Here is a 15,841-nt window from a genome sequence, read left to right as displayed (position 1 = left end):
TGTGGGGGATACCGGTTCTGCGTGGGGATGGGGTCAGGGAGAGGGAAGGAGGAGCACGGCAGGCAGAGGAGGGGCGAGCAGTGGCCCGGGGCGGAGGCGGCCAGTGCAGGGCGGGGGTAGGGGAGAGGACGAGGCAGGGTAAGCAGAGGGAACCTCAGACCAAACCGCCTACAGGCTCCGCCCCAAGCACAGCAGAAACCACGGCAGGACCGCACCGGCTGTGGCTTGACAGGATCAGACTGGGGCTTTTCACGTGCCTTCCAGGCCAGATTACGAAATGTTCGGACGGCACAGAGAAGGCTTCGGAGGGTTGCGAGTGTCAGCCAAGGGAGACAAGCTAAACCTACCCCGACCCTCTCCCCAGGCCAGCTCCGGACTCCAGAGGTGAACCAATAAACTGACCAGCCTGAAAAGCTCCTGAAAATGTTCAGCGGGCTCCGTGAGGTCGGGCCATGTCCTTTCTTGTCGCTTTTTCCGGAACTCAGCACGGGCCAAGCTTGTTGCTTTGACGGTCATCAAGACTGTCACATGCAGATGATTCACAGCTGACATTGATGCTTACGGAGCCTCTCTCATGAGCCAGGCGTGATACAGAGCCCTTTGTTTATGTGAAGTCTTTTACGCTCCTCAACAATTCTACCAAGCAGGGATTATTATCATCTGCATTTTACAGATGAGATACCAAAGGCTCAGGGAAGGTGACTGACAGGCACGAGGCCACACAGCCCTCGGGCGGCAGTGGCGGGACCTGACCCAGGCTGTGGGGCTCCAAGACTTGGCGGGGCCTGGAGGGGCGTAGGCGCAGAGCAAGTTCTGGGTGACGAGGGGAGAGCTGACTGGCCGTCTCGGAGCAGTGCCAGTGGGAGCAGGGATCTCTGCTCTTTCCTCCCTTTTTCGAACTGAAAGAGTGACCTTGTCTGGTCAGCCCAGCTTTATGTCAGAGTGCCCAGTGGGCAGGCAGGACCCTGAAGTCCAGGGGAGCATTACTCACCCTCCTTCCTGTTCATCCCAGAGTCTGTGCCAGCCTTCCAAGAGCCACACACTCTCAGCCAGAGCGCCTCCCCCCGCCCCCCGTCCCGTATTTCATAAGGCCAGGGGCTCCTTCCTCCCGCCCTCCCTTCCTTCTGGCCTTCTTCCTTTCTTCCCGTTCTGCCGGGTCATCTTCGTAGTGCCCTCAGACCTCTGACGTTCATTCTCAGTCTCCCCCGGACAGAGGGACAGAGGGAGGGATGACAGAGGAGGCCACTGCACAAATGAGACCCGGGGCCCAGAGCACGTGACCTCGGGACCGCTCCGCCCACACCCGCAGCTCAGCTCCGAGCCTCGCTGGCACCGCGCCGTCCCCACAGCGACCCCTGCGTTCGATTCTGTCCTGCTGGCTTATTGGCACTTGAAAAGCCTTTTCTAATTGCTCTCCGTTCCCAGTGAGGTTCAGCCTGCATTATATGAAAAAGACCCCTTCACCGATTCCCTTCCTTTTTTCAGACACAGCCGCAGGTGTGTCTCTTGAATGAGGATTTTTTTTTCCCAAATGAGTTTGCATTCAATTAGCCACAAATATATTGTGTGCGCACACACACAGGCATCTATGCACATAAACGCGCACGCACACACACATTTGGGCGACCTAAACACAACATCTAATGGGCTAAAATTCCATTTCCGATGCAAATGAAGAAAGTCGCTTCCCAGGGCGTCGTCGGGGCCGCGGAGATCACCCTGTCTGTGGAGACAAGTCTGTCTCTCCTCTCTCTCCTCCCCCGCTGTCCCAAACACCAATGCCTGCAAAGAGTGCCGGTCAGTTGTATCTAAGAAACCCCCGGTCTGCCGCCCGTCTGTTCTTTATTCTAAACCGCCTTAAATGTATCCTTATCGCGCCCAGTGCCCTCCAGGATTCCAAAGGCCTTTGTTGCATAAGCAATTTCTCCGTCCCGTGGCAGCTTATCTGACAGTTTCCCATTTACCTTCTACTTATTATTGCACTCGACTTTGAATTTTAAAACCCCACTGTGGGCTTAAAGGATCTTGAAGGACGAGATCAGAAACCTAGATTAGCCATTACTGTAAACCTACAAGGAAGTAAAATATGTATATATGTATATGGAAGCACATACATATTTTTCCTAGTTGGGCCAAAGCAGAGGCTCGAGGCTCCAGTGCAATCCGGACGCATCGTACCCCGAAGCTGACACCCTGGGAAAGGGTCTTTATCTTCCACTGCGCGCTCCGCCCGACTTCGCCACTCCTTTCTCACCAGCTGCATGTATTCCTGGGCTGATGCCTTTTTAATCTGAATTCCGGGGGAACGCTCCGACATTAAGCCTCATTTAGACTGAAGGGAAATTCATTTTCTTGCCGCCTTCCCTCTCGTCTCCTTTTCTCCGCTTTAATTGAAAGCAACAGCGCCAGGGTACACGTGATTCCACCTGAGCCTCTGCACCCCGGGGGCACTCGGCCCCAGGCGAAGCCCACCACTGTCTGTCCCGACAGTGGAGAACACGGGCTCCTTGGCGCTGAAACTCAGGAGTGGAAAAGGCGGCCGCTGATGAAACATCCGGGGCTCAGCTTCAGGGCTGGGGGCACCTGGATGTGCTTGCTCTGGCTCCCCAGGAAGTCTCCAGGCCCTGAGTGTCCCTCTTCCCCCCCTTCTGTGCCCCATCTGATGTGTGTGTTCTGAGGAGTCCGCTCAGTTCTGCTCAGCAAGGCCGCCCTTTGTAGCCCGTTTTGGTGAAACATCCCGACAATAATAGCTGACGCCGCAGAAAGTGTGCCTTGAGCCAAGCAGAATGCCTGCTAAATAATCATTCATTCATTCTTCCGAACAACCCCATGAAATAAACGCCACTATTCTCCCATGTTACAGGTGAGGACACTGAGGCCCAAGAGGTGGGATCAACCTGCTCAACATCACAAAGCTAGTTGATGGTGGAGTCGGTTTATAGGATCAGGCAATCTAGCCCCAGAATCAGTGCCCTTAACCACTGGGCCACACTACCTGGGCAGCGGGCACCGATTCTTCCAGGTTCTGTGTCACGTACACATAGACACATTTTCACACAGTCTCAACGGGCGGGCATTGCTATTGCATTTTTATAAGATGCATATCCCGTTCATATAACAAGTGAGTGTAGGAGCTAGACAAATTTACTTCCTCATGCAATAGACATTTCGTGAATACCCAATATATCTCATGCTCAGTGCCACAAACACAGGCATGGTTTCTACTCTCATGAAGCTCTCAGTGGGAGAGGCAGATGTTTATCGAATGATTCCACAAGCAAAGACCTCATTGCAAAGTTGGGTGAGAAGACAGAACGCAAGAAGCCCACGCAGTGTTTCTGACCTAGCTGGGGTGGGCTGGGCACGTGGCGGGGGGCTTTTCTCAGTGCATCCATCCAGTGGGACCTGTCCTGGGGGGGCTAGGTGGTATGGGGCGGGGGCGGCGTAGAGTGCAGCAGGACAAAATGTCATGGACCAGGGGGCAGTGTGAGCACAGGCCTGGCGGTAGAAGAAGCCAGGCGAGTGTGACGCGGGAGCCGGGTCCATGCGGCTGGAATGCCAAGGGCGAGGGGAGTGGGGTGCAGGAATGCCTTGACATGAGGGGGAAGAAACTCGAAGCTACCGTTCACCTGAGCCCAAAGCAGTGTTTTAACCCCGACTAGCCCACTGACGGTGCTACTATAGCAGATTCCTAGCAGCAAATTTCATTTGTTTCATGACACGGCTGATAAAAAGCACATTTCCCAAAGCCTCAGAAACACGGGGAGTGTCGCAGACAGACGTACTTGCTAATATCCCCGTGGCTCACTGTCGTTAACGTATTCCACCCGGGCCCTGTTTGCAGAGGAGATCGCGCAGGTGAAAACCCTCGGAAACGAGGACGCGCTCTACCCACAGCTGCGCCGTTATCCTCAATAGCAGAGCTCGTTGGGGTGGCGCGTATGTCTCTTGCAGGAGTTGACACGCACGAAGTGTTCAAAGGGCACCTTGCTCCGTGCAGACCACTGTGCGTGGGTCAACTACTGTTTTCCCTGGTCCCCTTCCTTCGTTCTTTCTCCCCAGGCCAGGCCGGGGCAGGGCGTGCGCCACGAGCGCCGTCTGACGCCGCTGCGCCCCTCTTCCCTTTCAGGCCAGAACAAAATCTGCTTCATCCCGGGCATGGTGGGACCTATCTTAGAGATGACACTGATCCCCGAGGCTGAGCTCCGGAAGGCCACCATCCCGATCTTCTTCGACATGATGCTGTGCGAGTACCAGAAGAGCGGCGACTTCAAAAAGGTAAGCGATGAGCCTGTGCGCTCGGGCCGACACCCCTAATCCCCAGCCCGTTGCCCGATGATGATATCTCCCTCCCGTCGGCCTGGCCTCCATTCAGCAGCTCCTCGGGAGAATGGGGACATTTCTCCGCGTGCCCGGAGTGAGCTGGCAGATTGGATTTGGTCGGCATTCCATCGCGCTCTCCTGCCCGAGGCCGAGACTGAAGTGTGCTTTCTCACTGGGTGTCAGCCGGGTCCCCCTCCCGACAGTGCGAGAATGCTGTTTCCCTGCGTGTTCCCCGTGGGGTACCCAGAGGCCTGCCCCGCCCTGCCGCTGGCACTTCCTCCTCCTGCATAATTTGGGAGATCGATATTGTCTAGAGAGGGCAGACCCTGCCAGGTGTCACACTCAGCCATGCATCAGTGGTGACAACGAATGGAATCGGGGGCCTGCCGCTCGGGAGGGACAGGTGGGTCCTCCGTGGGAAAAGGTGGCGTGCCCCCGCGTGTGGGGAGTGAGCGCCTTGCGTGAGGCCAGGGTCACTGGCCCAGGGTGCTCACTGACAATCCGGTCAAACGTGAAGGGTGAGGACCCTCTTCTGGGCCCAGGCACTCGAGAAGCTCCTCACAGGGGAAGAAGCACCCACTTCCACAGCAGGCTCCTGGTCGTGTTGGGAGGTTCACCCAGCGGAGGGAGGCTGGCCTCCGGTCCCGTGGAGGCTGCCTACTAAGGTGTGTGGGCCCCTCACACCTCGCCCCCGCCCTCTCCGCTCCACCTTCTCTCCTGCATTTACCCCCAACTGGGCTCCTCCCCCGCCTTCCCCAGAATGTCTGCCCCATTCTGTGCTGTATGCTGCCCCCAGATAATTTTTCTTAAAAGCGGTACTTCCAGGGCAGCAGATTCCAAACCCCGTGGGCACCCGGCCCCCACCACGGGCTCACTGGCTCCCTAATCCTCAGCCATGGAGTCCGAACACTTCAGCCTGAGCTCAGGGCCCTCCTTGCTCTGACCTCTGACCCCAGGCAAACTTTTACACCTTCCAGCCTTTTGTCATGTCGTGAGCTACTCCCACGTCCCCACCAAAGGCGTGGGCGCCAGCTGGCTTAGAAGATGTCCTGGGACGAGTGTGCAGATGAAACACGCCAGGTTCCCGATGGTCCCAAAGGGAAGCAGGCACCAGCCACTTCTGGATTAGGTGTCTTCAGAGGTTCACCTGTAATGTGATTTTCCTGCCCTAAAGGATGCCGTCACGGTGACATGCCTGTGACGTGCACCCACCTCTTTTCCATGACCAGGGTCGGCCCGGGGCCCCTCCCTCCGGGTGTGGGTTCATCGCAAGCACATTCCCCAGTTGCCTCTTTGCTTCTCTCTTGTCGAAAGAGATGGGCCAGCCAGGCCGGCTGGCGGGGCAGCTGCCCGTGTGGAGACCAGCTGGCGTGCCCGGTGGTTGCTCAGCTGTGGGATGAGCAGACGTGGGCGTAGCTGTTCGATGCAGGGTGCGCAGCCACAGAAAGTGGCCCAGGAAAGGGCAGGGACAAGGTCCCCAGGAGCCCTAAGCTGCTATGATGGCTGGGTCCAGAGTGAACCCCAGAACTGAGGTCTGAAATCCAGAAGGTGTCGCATGCAAACTGGCATTTGGGCGTGATGCCAAAACAATCCGATAAGAGAAGAGCCGGAGGGCCAGCAGATGATGGGGCTCCCTTTCTAAACTGTGGGGTTCTTTAAGAAGCTAGCAGAGCCCACGGGGAAACCTCAGCAGGGCCTTTGCTGCAGCTCATGTGCACCCTCCAGCCTGACTCCCGACGTCCTGTTCCGGTGCTGTCCGGCCCGTGCTCGGCTCTTCCGTGCCCCCTGCACCTGCAGAGATCCCAGCCATCCGGGGGGGGCGGAGGGGGGACGCTCGCATTCCGGGAAGCCTTCCCTGCTTCCTGGAACCGTGGTTCCTCCAGGTTCGAGGCACCTAGTTTGTTCAAGCAGGAGTTAGACTCTGGGCACTCAGGGGGTGATGGTGGGGAGGGAGGGGGCCCCAGGACAACCTCACTTTCTGTGCTGAGCTCCTTCTGCAACGTCATTGCCAGATTTTCCCGGCTCCCCCTCTTGCCTAAATTAGACAGCTGATGCACTTGACTGAGAACCTTACCCCTCCTGAGCACAGCACTTCACCCCAGACCACCTGTGGACAGGGAAGACTCGGCAAGAGTGGCCTCGGGCTGGCCACACTGTGGCTGGCGTGACTGTGTCCCAGGCAGGGTGACATGCCTCTCGTGCCCCTGCATGGGGCTGGGCACTTCACCGGGATGCCAAAGGCTGTGGAACAGCCACTCGAAAGCGCAGCACCTGCCCGGGAGCACGAGACCTTTGCTCTCCCACCTGCCCCCGAGGGCTCCGGCGTGGCGGGTGCCGTGTCACCCCACTCTGCACAGCCCGTCATTTCCCTCCCCGCAGGCCCTTCTGCGACCCGAGACAAGTGCTTATTTGCCCCGTCCTCTTCTCCGGCTCCATGGGAGAGGTTACCTCACGAGGGGGAACCTCGTGCCAGCACCCACCACTGAACCCCTGGGATGAGAACAAATGCAGTTTCCCCTCCAAAGCTGCTTTCCAGAGCCACTCAGCAGTCTCCACCCTAGCGTTAGCCGTCAGCGCAGGAACTCCGCCAACCCGGGCGCGTGCCTGAGCTCGGGCGCCCCCTAGTGCTTCGTACACGACATCTCGCCTAGTCCCCTAACCGCCCAGGCGGTAGGCACGCCTATCAACCGTGTGGAGAGGGGCCGAGGCCAAACCTGCCCCGCCACCTGTTTTTGTGCACAAAGTTGTCTGGGGACCCAGTTGTGCCAATTTGTTATGCATCATCTGAGGTCGCATCTGTGCTACAACAGCAGAGTGCAGTGGCCGTGGCTGACTGACCCCACGAAGCCAGAAATATTTACTGCCTGGCCCTTTAAAATAGAAAACATTTGCTGACCCCCGTTATAAAGTGCAAAACTGAGGATTAGAAAGACCCGCTTGTTTTCCCCCAACGGCAGAGGGAATGGAGGAACATTTAAAGGCAGAGAGCCTGACCTCAGTGCCCACGCCTGCAGCCCCTGGGCTATATACTTCTTCCTGCCCCAGGGTCAGCACAGTTGACCTCTCTAAGAAGGCTAGGCCCCCACCCCCCACTTTGGAGAGTACAGGACGCATAAAAATGCTTAATAGGATGCCTCATAGAAGGGGCGTGGTCCATGTGCAGCCCAGAGCCTCCCCTGATTGGCCCCCATCCAGGCCTCTGTTCTTATTTCCTCCCTTCCTTCCTTCCTTCCTTCCTCCCTTCCTCCCTTCCTTCCTTCCTTCCTTCCTTCCTTCCTTCCTTCCTGCTTCTGGTCCCTTCCTTTGGCCCTTAGCACACAAAAGTGAAGGGACAGTGGCCCATTGGATGGTAGATAAACCCGGGGAAGTGACTCCGGTCCCTGCCTTTCATCACCTAAGACCCCAGCCAGCTGGACTGGGCCTGGTGCTGGTGTACCAGGAAGGGCTGCTCAAAAGGCCTCTGCCACGCGTCTGAGACTGCAGACAAGCCATGGAAATGCTGAGCCTCTGCTTCACCTGCAGCTACAACGAACGCTTACGGAGGGTGGTGCCAAGCAGGGCCGGCTGCTTTTCATGCATCGTTGCAATTAAAGGCCGTGCTCCACCTCCTGACTGCACGGAGTTACTGTGAGGACTTGGATAAAACGTCTGGGTTAGGAGCCAGGCGTCCCCAAAGGTTCCTGTGACCTTGGTGACCATCACCCAGGGCCTCCTTCCCTTCTCCAGAGCCAGGTTCTTACTTGAAACGAGTGACGTGTGCACTGCACGATTTGCACACACTCCTCAGGGTGCGACAGTGAAACAGGGCAAACCATTTTGCATTAAAGTCATGTAAAAGAGGCACCTTATGAACCTTTGAAATTTTGAATAAGCTACTCACTCAACTGGGTGAAAGTAGGGAAACAGAACACTCTCTGACTTCAGTGTTACAAGATTTGGTAGAACTGTTAGTGCAGGCTTACTTTCGGCTCACTTAAGCTAGTCTGATCTCTGATCATTACAGTTGTCAACAGCCTTGACTCTCTGAGGCATCTGCTCATGTAAATAGTACAGCTTCAGGTATGGCTGGATTCAGGGACCCAAAAAATGGCATCAGGTGTCAGTCTCGCTTCATCTCTTCTCCTCTTTGCTCTACTCCGTACTGGCGTCATTCTCGGGCAGGCTCTTTCACTGTGGTCGTCCCCAGCAGTCTCAGGCTTGCAGCCTTCACCCTTTAAGTAGACCAGAGAGACTGCTACGACCTCCAACAAAGCCTCACATTTGGGTCTCACTGGCTTTGTCTGGGCCTTTATTAATCCTAGGGTCTGGATGCTGAAAGATACTGATTAGGAACTAAGCCTGGGTCGCACAGCCGCACCTGGAGCTCAGGAGGTAGGGTTAGCCCCCCTGCGTCTTGCAGACTGGGAGTAGGGCTGGTGTGATCCCCCAAGTTTGGAGGAAGGAATACTAGGCAGGCAGACATAACAGCTGCGTGGGACAGCACGCCACTCCCTGAAGGCACAGTGCTCTGTGGCATCCCTCTGTGCTTCCGCGCATGCTGTGCCTTCTGCTGGGAACGCCCTTTCCCTTCCCACTCTCCTACAGATTTCAGTGTCAACTTCGAGAACAAGCTCGGGCGACGTGGCTGTGAGCCTTCGCCGACTGTCCGTTCTCTCTCCCCCTTTCCCTTCCTCTGTCCCGTGCCCATGCCCAAGCTGCGGCCCGCACCCTCTCCTTGCCCCTCCGCACTCTGGGAACTCCTAAAAGGCACCCAGAGTGCTCCGTTATTCCTGCTTCCCAGCACCGAACCTGGGAGAGAATGGGTGCTCCCTAACGCTTTGGTTACAATGATGAACTGAGTAATCTGAACGCTGGCCCTTCTAATGGTGTTGATTAGTGCTGATGTTCATCTCTGACTCCCTCAGTTTGAAAACGAAATCATCCTCAAGCTGGACCACGAGGTGGAAGGGGGCCGAGGAGACGAGCAGTACATGCAGCTGCTGGAGTCCATGTGAGTTCAGGGCCAGCGGGGGAGGTGCGGGGTCGGGGGTGGCGGGGGAGCACCAGGGCTGGGGGCTCTGTCCTCCCCTGCACGCTCATGGGTATGGAGGAAACTTCCTTTTTGGAAGAAACCTCACCTCCCTCTCTCTCTCTCTCTCTCTCTCTCGTGGCTATTTCGTCGAGGGTGACGGAATGGGAGAGATACAAAGAAACTTTGCCATGTGGGGAGGAGGGAAATACCCCACCCCAACGTTCACTCATGTTATCTCTCAGCCGTGGAGTGGTTCTGCGGTGCTTCCCGTTTTCCTTTTGTAATCGCTGGCCGGTGCTGACCGCGAGCAGCCCGCGCAGATACCCGCAGCGCCGGGGTGCCACGCGCCGTGCTCGGCCTGTGTGGACTCGCTCAGCCCCCTTCTCTCTCCGATCCCCGTCCCATTGAGGCAGCCCCTGAGGCACAGGCTGTCTCGTGCCCAAGGAAACTAGGACACGCGAGTGAGCGGACAGGCTGGGACCCGAGCCCGACCCTGCCCAACCCCAGCAGTGGACAGTGGGCAGCCCTCGAGAGCGCTGCACTGGGTGTCAAGCCGTCGTTTGTTTTGTTTTAAGAGCTTACACTTTGCGTGCCCCACAAGTCCCCTACAGTGTATAATTCGATGGCTCCTGGTACAGTCACACAGCTGTGCAGCCATGACAGCCATCGATCTTGGAACTTTCTGTTACCTCTGGGAAGAAACTCCATGCCCCTTGCCCCTTAGCCAGCATCCTCCCTCCCACCCCGGGGCCACTTTCTGCCTCCACAGATTTGTCAGTTCTGGCCATTCCATAGACGTGGAATTATCACCGCAGGGTCCGTTGTGACCGGCCTCTCTCTCAGAGCACGCTTCCGAGGGCCATCCACGCCGTCGCATGTGCCAATAACCCAGTTTTGCCGAATAATCTCCCACCGTCCGGACGGGCCCTGTTCTGCTTATTCATCATCTGTTGACGCGCAGGCATCCGTCTCCGCTTTCTGGCTGTCGGTGCTCCTGTTGAATGATGCTCCCGTGGGCGTTCACGCACACACTTTTTTGTGTGGACGTGTGCTTGCAGTTCTGTTGGGTAGACACCTAGGAGTGGAATCGCCGGGTCCCGTGCTAAGCTGCGTGTAACCCTCTGGGGAACCATGAGACTCTTTCCCAAAGAGGCTGCAGCCCCTGCGTCCCCACAGCAGCGCGGGAGGCTGGGTTTCTGCACGTCTTGCACGCACTCACTGATGCTGTCCTACCGATGAGAGCCATCCTAGGGGGTGTGAGGTGGTGCCTGGTGGTGGTTTGGATCTGCATTTTCTTGATGGGTGATGAGGCTGAGGATCTCTTCACGGGTACACTGTCTGCTTGTGTATCTTTGGAGGAAGACACTGGGTTTTCTTCCTGGCTCCACCACTCAGCAGCTGCACAAGTTAGGCCAGTCACATATCTTTGGCTTATCTCCATCTGTAAAATGGGCTGGTACGCCTTCTGTGGCTGCCTTGAAGACAGTGAGTATAAAGTGTCTGGGGCGCAGTAGTTTCTCTCATGGCCATTGCTGCCTTCCTACCCCTCCCCCACCCCCCAACACTTCACCCCAGGTTTAGGAATAAGACTCAGACACCCCAAATCTCCTCCTAATTGTAGAATCTTTGATTTGTATAGTTCTCTGATATAACTCTGATTTTGGGTGCTGCCTCCAGTCTTCCCTGAGTATTTTAACTTTAGCAACCAAAACACACGAAAGGCCGTGCTCAGCCCCTCGGGTAGCAGTGGGGTCCCAGGCGGCAGTACCCCGGCCGGCCCCCACACCCCTGGGGTCAGCACGCAGCCCTTCCCGAACACCTGGAACACAAATGCAGCTCAGCCGGAAGGAGAGACCCACCGTCTGCCCCTGGATGGGCACCGAGGCCGACTGTCCAGGGGAAAAGGGAACAGTTTGCCTGAGTCAATGTTTATCTTCAAGTTCTAAAAAGGAAAATCTAAATATTGACCGGAGGTGACCCCGTGTCCACCGCTGGCAGGCCCCACTTTCGTGGGCGGATGGCGCTCTGCGGCAGCCTTCAGCTGGTCAGCGGGGTGTTCAGATCCTTCCTGAGCAAGTCTTTATAAAAGGAGCCCGTGGAGGGCGAGGAAATGAGAAACAGCTCATTATTCTTCTCCTGAGACAGAGGTGTGAACGATTCTGACAAAAAGTAATCAAGCCCAACCCGAGGAGGAGTCAGGACCCCGTCCTGCCTCCCGTGGCCGAGTCCCCGCTCCTTCCTTGGAACTTTCCGGGCCTCGGCGTGCCCATCTGCGTATCACAGATGCAAACACTACCCAGCTCCCAGAGATGCGGTTGAGGATAGCCAAGAAAAGTCACGTAAAATGCTTAGCACCATCTCCGACAGCTCGCAGGGCGGCCAGAAATGTTAACTATTATTAGTGTCATCGATCTCCAGGCGGGTGGCGACGAGGTTGTTCAAGGCCGTGCGCCTGGCTTCTGTTTGCCCTCCGGGCTCCTCTGTCCCTGCAGCCCTTCCGCGCTGGCCGACAGAATGCGAGGGTCCCGCACCGAGTGGAGAAGTGAGGCCTTCTCTACTCTGCTGTGTTCTGTCTGCGTGGGAATTTCTCTAGAAGTAGGGAGGGGCCTGGAAGGCGTAAGGGGACGGAGAACTGTGTGCTCTGGGACCCGGCCAGCTCTCCGCGGGCCAGAGGACATGTCAGAAGCGGGACTGCACGCAGGGTGTTTACAGCAGTAAAGGGAAGTCTTGGGCTGGTGGTGTGATGGGGGGCCTGGGCCTGCTTCCGAAGGCCTTCCACGCTCAATGCCGTCTGCTCGAGGTGTGAGCTCCCCGCTTTCCTCTTCCCGCCGAGAGGGGGGCGTCATCTGCATCACCTGGAGACTCCCACAGCTCTTCCTCATTGTCATGTGCACCCCACTGTGGGACTCAAAGCGCAGCAGCCGCTGCGTGACCTAGGTGGGACCAAGGTCAGAGCCAAGCCCCGGGGGCCTGGGCCTCGTCTGTGAATGCAGGGTTTTAATAATGCCTACCTCAAGGAGATTCTGTGAGGATTAAACAAGGAAATCAATAAAACGGACTTAGCACAGCCTCTGGAACACAGGAAGTACTCAGTAAGTGGCAGTGTCATTGTCTATTATGGTAAGTTTTTATTTTATTTCTGCATCCGCTGCCTTTGCTAGATGGTGACCTCCCGGAGGTCAGCAATTTCCTGGCTCTAGAACAGCATGCATTGGGTGGATATATGGATGGTGGGTGGATGATTTCTTCTTTTTTTATCCTCACTTGAGGACATTTTTTTTTATTGCTTTTAGAAAGAGAGGGAGGGAGGGAGAGAAGCGTCAATGCGAGAGAGAAGCATCAGTTGGTTGCCTCCTTCAGGCACCTGGACAGGCAATTGTAGGCGCTGGACTGGGGACCAGACCTGCAACCTAGAACCTACCTGGGTGTGTGCCCACACCGGGAATCAAACCCACAACCCCTGTGGTGATGGGACGATGCTCCAACCAACTGAGCCACACTGGCCAGGGCTGGGTGGATGATTTCAAACCAATCCACCCATTCACCTCACAGTCCTAGGCCATAGGAGCAGTTTTCTAACTTCTCACCTAAAGAACAGAGAAACTAGGAAAGCCAAGATCTTGTGCTCCCAAACCCTTGCTTGTCAAAGGACCAGTAGCATTAGCTTCCGCCGGCAGCTTGTTAGAAACGCAGACTCGCAGGCCTTAGCCAGGCCTGTTGAAGCAGAACAGGTGAACCCAATGCCCAGGTATTCCCAAGCACACCGAAGTCTGCATAGCAGCGGACTGAGCCGATGGTTCTTAATGCTGGCTGCACATCAGAACCGCCTGGATTTACTTAAAAAGTAAAATATTGCTGCCCGGCTCCCACCCCTAAAGGCACAGAGTCGTCGACCCAGGGTGGGCACGGAGCTTTGTAAAGGTCGCCCCGCCCCCTCTATGACTCTGCCCTGTGGCCAGGGCTCTGAGATGCCCTCGGCCCTGGCAGGCGGTGAGAAATCACACCCTCCACCCCGAGACTGCGCTGTGTTTAGGGCGGGAAGCAGGGCCAGATGCCACGGGTCCAGACAGAGCCAGGCGCAGCTGTGACTGAGCCAGACAGGCGAAATCAAAGGGCAATTTGCATCTCTCTTTGAGAGCGGGGAAACAGGTGCTTCTCCCGCTGAGAAGACGGATTTGTCTGGTCACAGCCACAGTTGGCAACGTCACCTCCTTCCAGGATTGGCTTCTGGGAGGAAGCGAGCTCCCCCCTAACCCTGCCGCCCCACCAGAACCCTTGCCTTCCTCACCTCTCCCCTCCGGGAAGCTCTCGGGACCTCAGCTGCCCCAGAGAGCAGGCAGAAACAAACAGCCCGGATAACGCTCGTCTGCAGCTCTCAGGGATGCCTGAGAACACGGCGCAAAGTTTCTCTGCGGGAAAACACTGAACAGCACCTGCCCGGGTTCCCAAGGTCACCGCTTACTGCCTGAGTGACCTTGGGAGGGCCCGTGAACCTTTCCTGAGCCTTGATTTCCTCACGTGGAACACGAGGGGAATATTTACTACTTACCAGAATCACCGTGAGGACTTCTTAAGGAAAAGCGAGTAGTACAGGATCTGGTGCAGAGTACATGATTAACAAGAAGTTGTCATTAATCAAATGTAAATCCATCCACCACTTTCTACTTACCAGGCCTGTGGGTTAAGTGAGGGTAGGTGTGATTCTTTCTGATATTTCTTTTTTTTATTTTGTATTGTTTCTCCCATCCCCACCCCTAGCAATGCCTAGCATAGTACCTAGCAACAAACAGGTACTTAGGGAATGTCACTTTTTAAAATGTAGAATATTAATATTACAACAAGTGTCAAATTTCAAATAATGGGTGCACATGTAAATGGAAAAACGAGCGCTGTCCTGGTCTGTTCCCCGCCCCCAGACCCTTGTCAGGAGCAGCCACCCTGGAGCGTGCGGTGCGTGTTTCCTGAGCACGTCCTGCAGATTTACAAACACACAGAGACAGCGACGCCGACATGCAGCTCTGCTCACGCAGGGTGTGCTGGTTGGAAACGCAGAGGCTAAAGCCAGACCGTTGGCATTTATCCACTGCACGGCCTCGGGCAAGTTAGTCGACCTCCCTGTGACTTCGTCTCCCCACCTGCAAACACCCCATCTCATAAGACCATGATGAGAGTTTAAACAGTCAAAATTGTAAGACAGTCCCAATCACACCTGCAACAGGGTAAGGCTCTGTGTGAGCCGGTTAAATAAAAAACAAGTATTGTCCGGAGACTTACTCTCCACAGAGCTCTGCATGTCAAGACATATTGATCTCTCAGGCTCAACAGAATTACAGTTTGCGAACATGCTTTAATTTACTTAATCATTTGCCTATCGATGGAAAGTTAAAACAGTTCCAATGATCTCACCACTGGGCATAATTTAAAAGCACGGTACGTATACCCTTGCACACCTCTGAGAATATCTCTGCGGACTGGACTCCCCAAAGCAGAACAGCTGGCTCAGAGGATGGGCGCGTTTGTGATTCTGACGTTGTGAAAACCGCTACCCAGAAAAGTGTCGCCGCCCTCCTCCCGACGTGGGTGTAGAACAGTGACCATGTCCCCACTGTCCCCGACAGTGACCACTGCCCACGGGGGAGATTTGTTTTCACTTTTTCCCCACCTTGATGGTGGGGAAGAAAATCATAGTTGACCCTCGGGCACTGTGGGGTGAGGTGCAGGCGTCCACAGAACTGCAGTCCGTTGAACGGCTGTATGGGGGCAAACAGTGTGTGAGTGAACTCGTGAACAGGGTGTGCCAGTGACCCAGAGGAACTGAGACTCACCAGGCGACTTGACGTGGGCGCCCCTCCACCCTCGCCCCCCCCACCCCCCGGCACAGCCTCCTCCCCGGCCTCGCGCTCACCGCCCTCCCGCCTGCGCCCGCAGCCTGATGGAGTGCGCCGCCGAGCACCCGCCCGTCTCCAAGTCCGTGGAGAGCTTCGTGGCCCTGGTCAAAGGCCTCCTGGAGAAGCTGCTGGACTACCGGGGCGTGATGACGGACGAGAGCAAGGACAACCGCATGAGCTGCACCGTGAACCTGCTGGTGAGTGGGGCTGGCGCCCGAGCCTGGCCGCGGTCCGGGGGCAGGCCTGGCCCCGGGGCTCGCTGCCGCTGTGCCAGATCGGCGTGCGGCACCGAGGGCTTCGGAAACGAGACGGACGCGGGCTGGGACCCCTGCTCTGCCGTCTGCTAGCTCCGTGTCTTAAGGCCCGCCGCTTCCTCTTTCCGAGCCTCAGTCTCCTTACGTCTGAAATGGGGATGAGTGTTCCCAGGAGCAGTTAACGAGCACAGCACATGGGAGGGGGCCAGCGGTGGAAAGGGGTTAAGCGGATGAGCTTTGGAGACACACAGCCCACAGGTTCTCGCGCTGCCCTTGACTCTGTCAGAGGAGACTGCCTCCATGATATAGCTCAACTGCACCCCCGATACGTGAGGGCTGAGAGACCTCCTCTGTCCCTTGTAGTC

At 56.4% G+C, this 15,841-nt stretch overlaps 1 protein-coding gene across 2 annotated transcripts in view; it reads left to right on the top strand.

The window, feature by feature from the left end:
• Window positions 1-15,841, top strand: part of DOCK2 (dedicator of cytokinesis 2) — a 354,825-nt gene that overhangs the window by 306,239 nt on the left and 32,745 nt on the right. For both annotated transcript variants that reach the window (XM_045820015.1, XM_045820013.1), the window contains exons 33-35: window positions 4,130-4,278; window positions 9,228-9,313; window positions 15,263-15,419. In XM_045820015.1, coding sequence (XP_045675971.1) covers window positions 4,130-4,278; window positions 9,228-9,313; window positions 15,263-15,419 — 392 coding nt within the window. The remainder of the gene's footprint in view (window positions 1-4,129; window positions 4,279-9,227; window positions 9,314-15,262; window positions 15,420-15,841) is intronic.

This window comes from Phyllostomus hastatus, unplaced genomic scaffold (assembly GCF_019186645.2).
Source record: "Phyllostomus hastatus isolate PE091 unplaced genomic scaffold, TTU_PhHast_1.1 phas_contig_150, whole genome shotgun sequence".
Taxonomy (NCBI): Eukaryota; Metazoa; Chordata; class Mammalia; order Chiroptera; family Phyllostomidae; genus Phyllostomus; species Phyllostomus hastatus.
The sequence above is the reverse complement of the archived record's forward strand: the minus strand, read 5'-3'. Positions and strand labels throughout refer to the sequence as shown.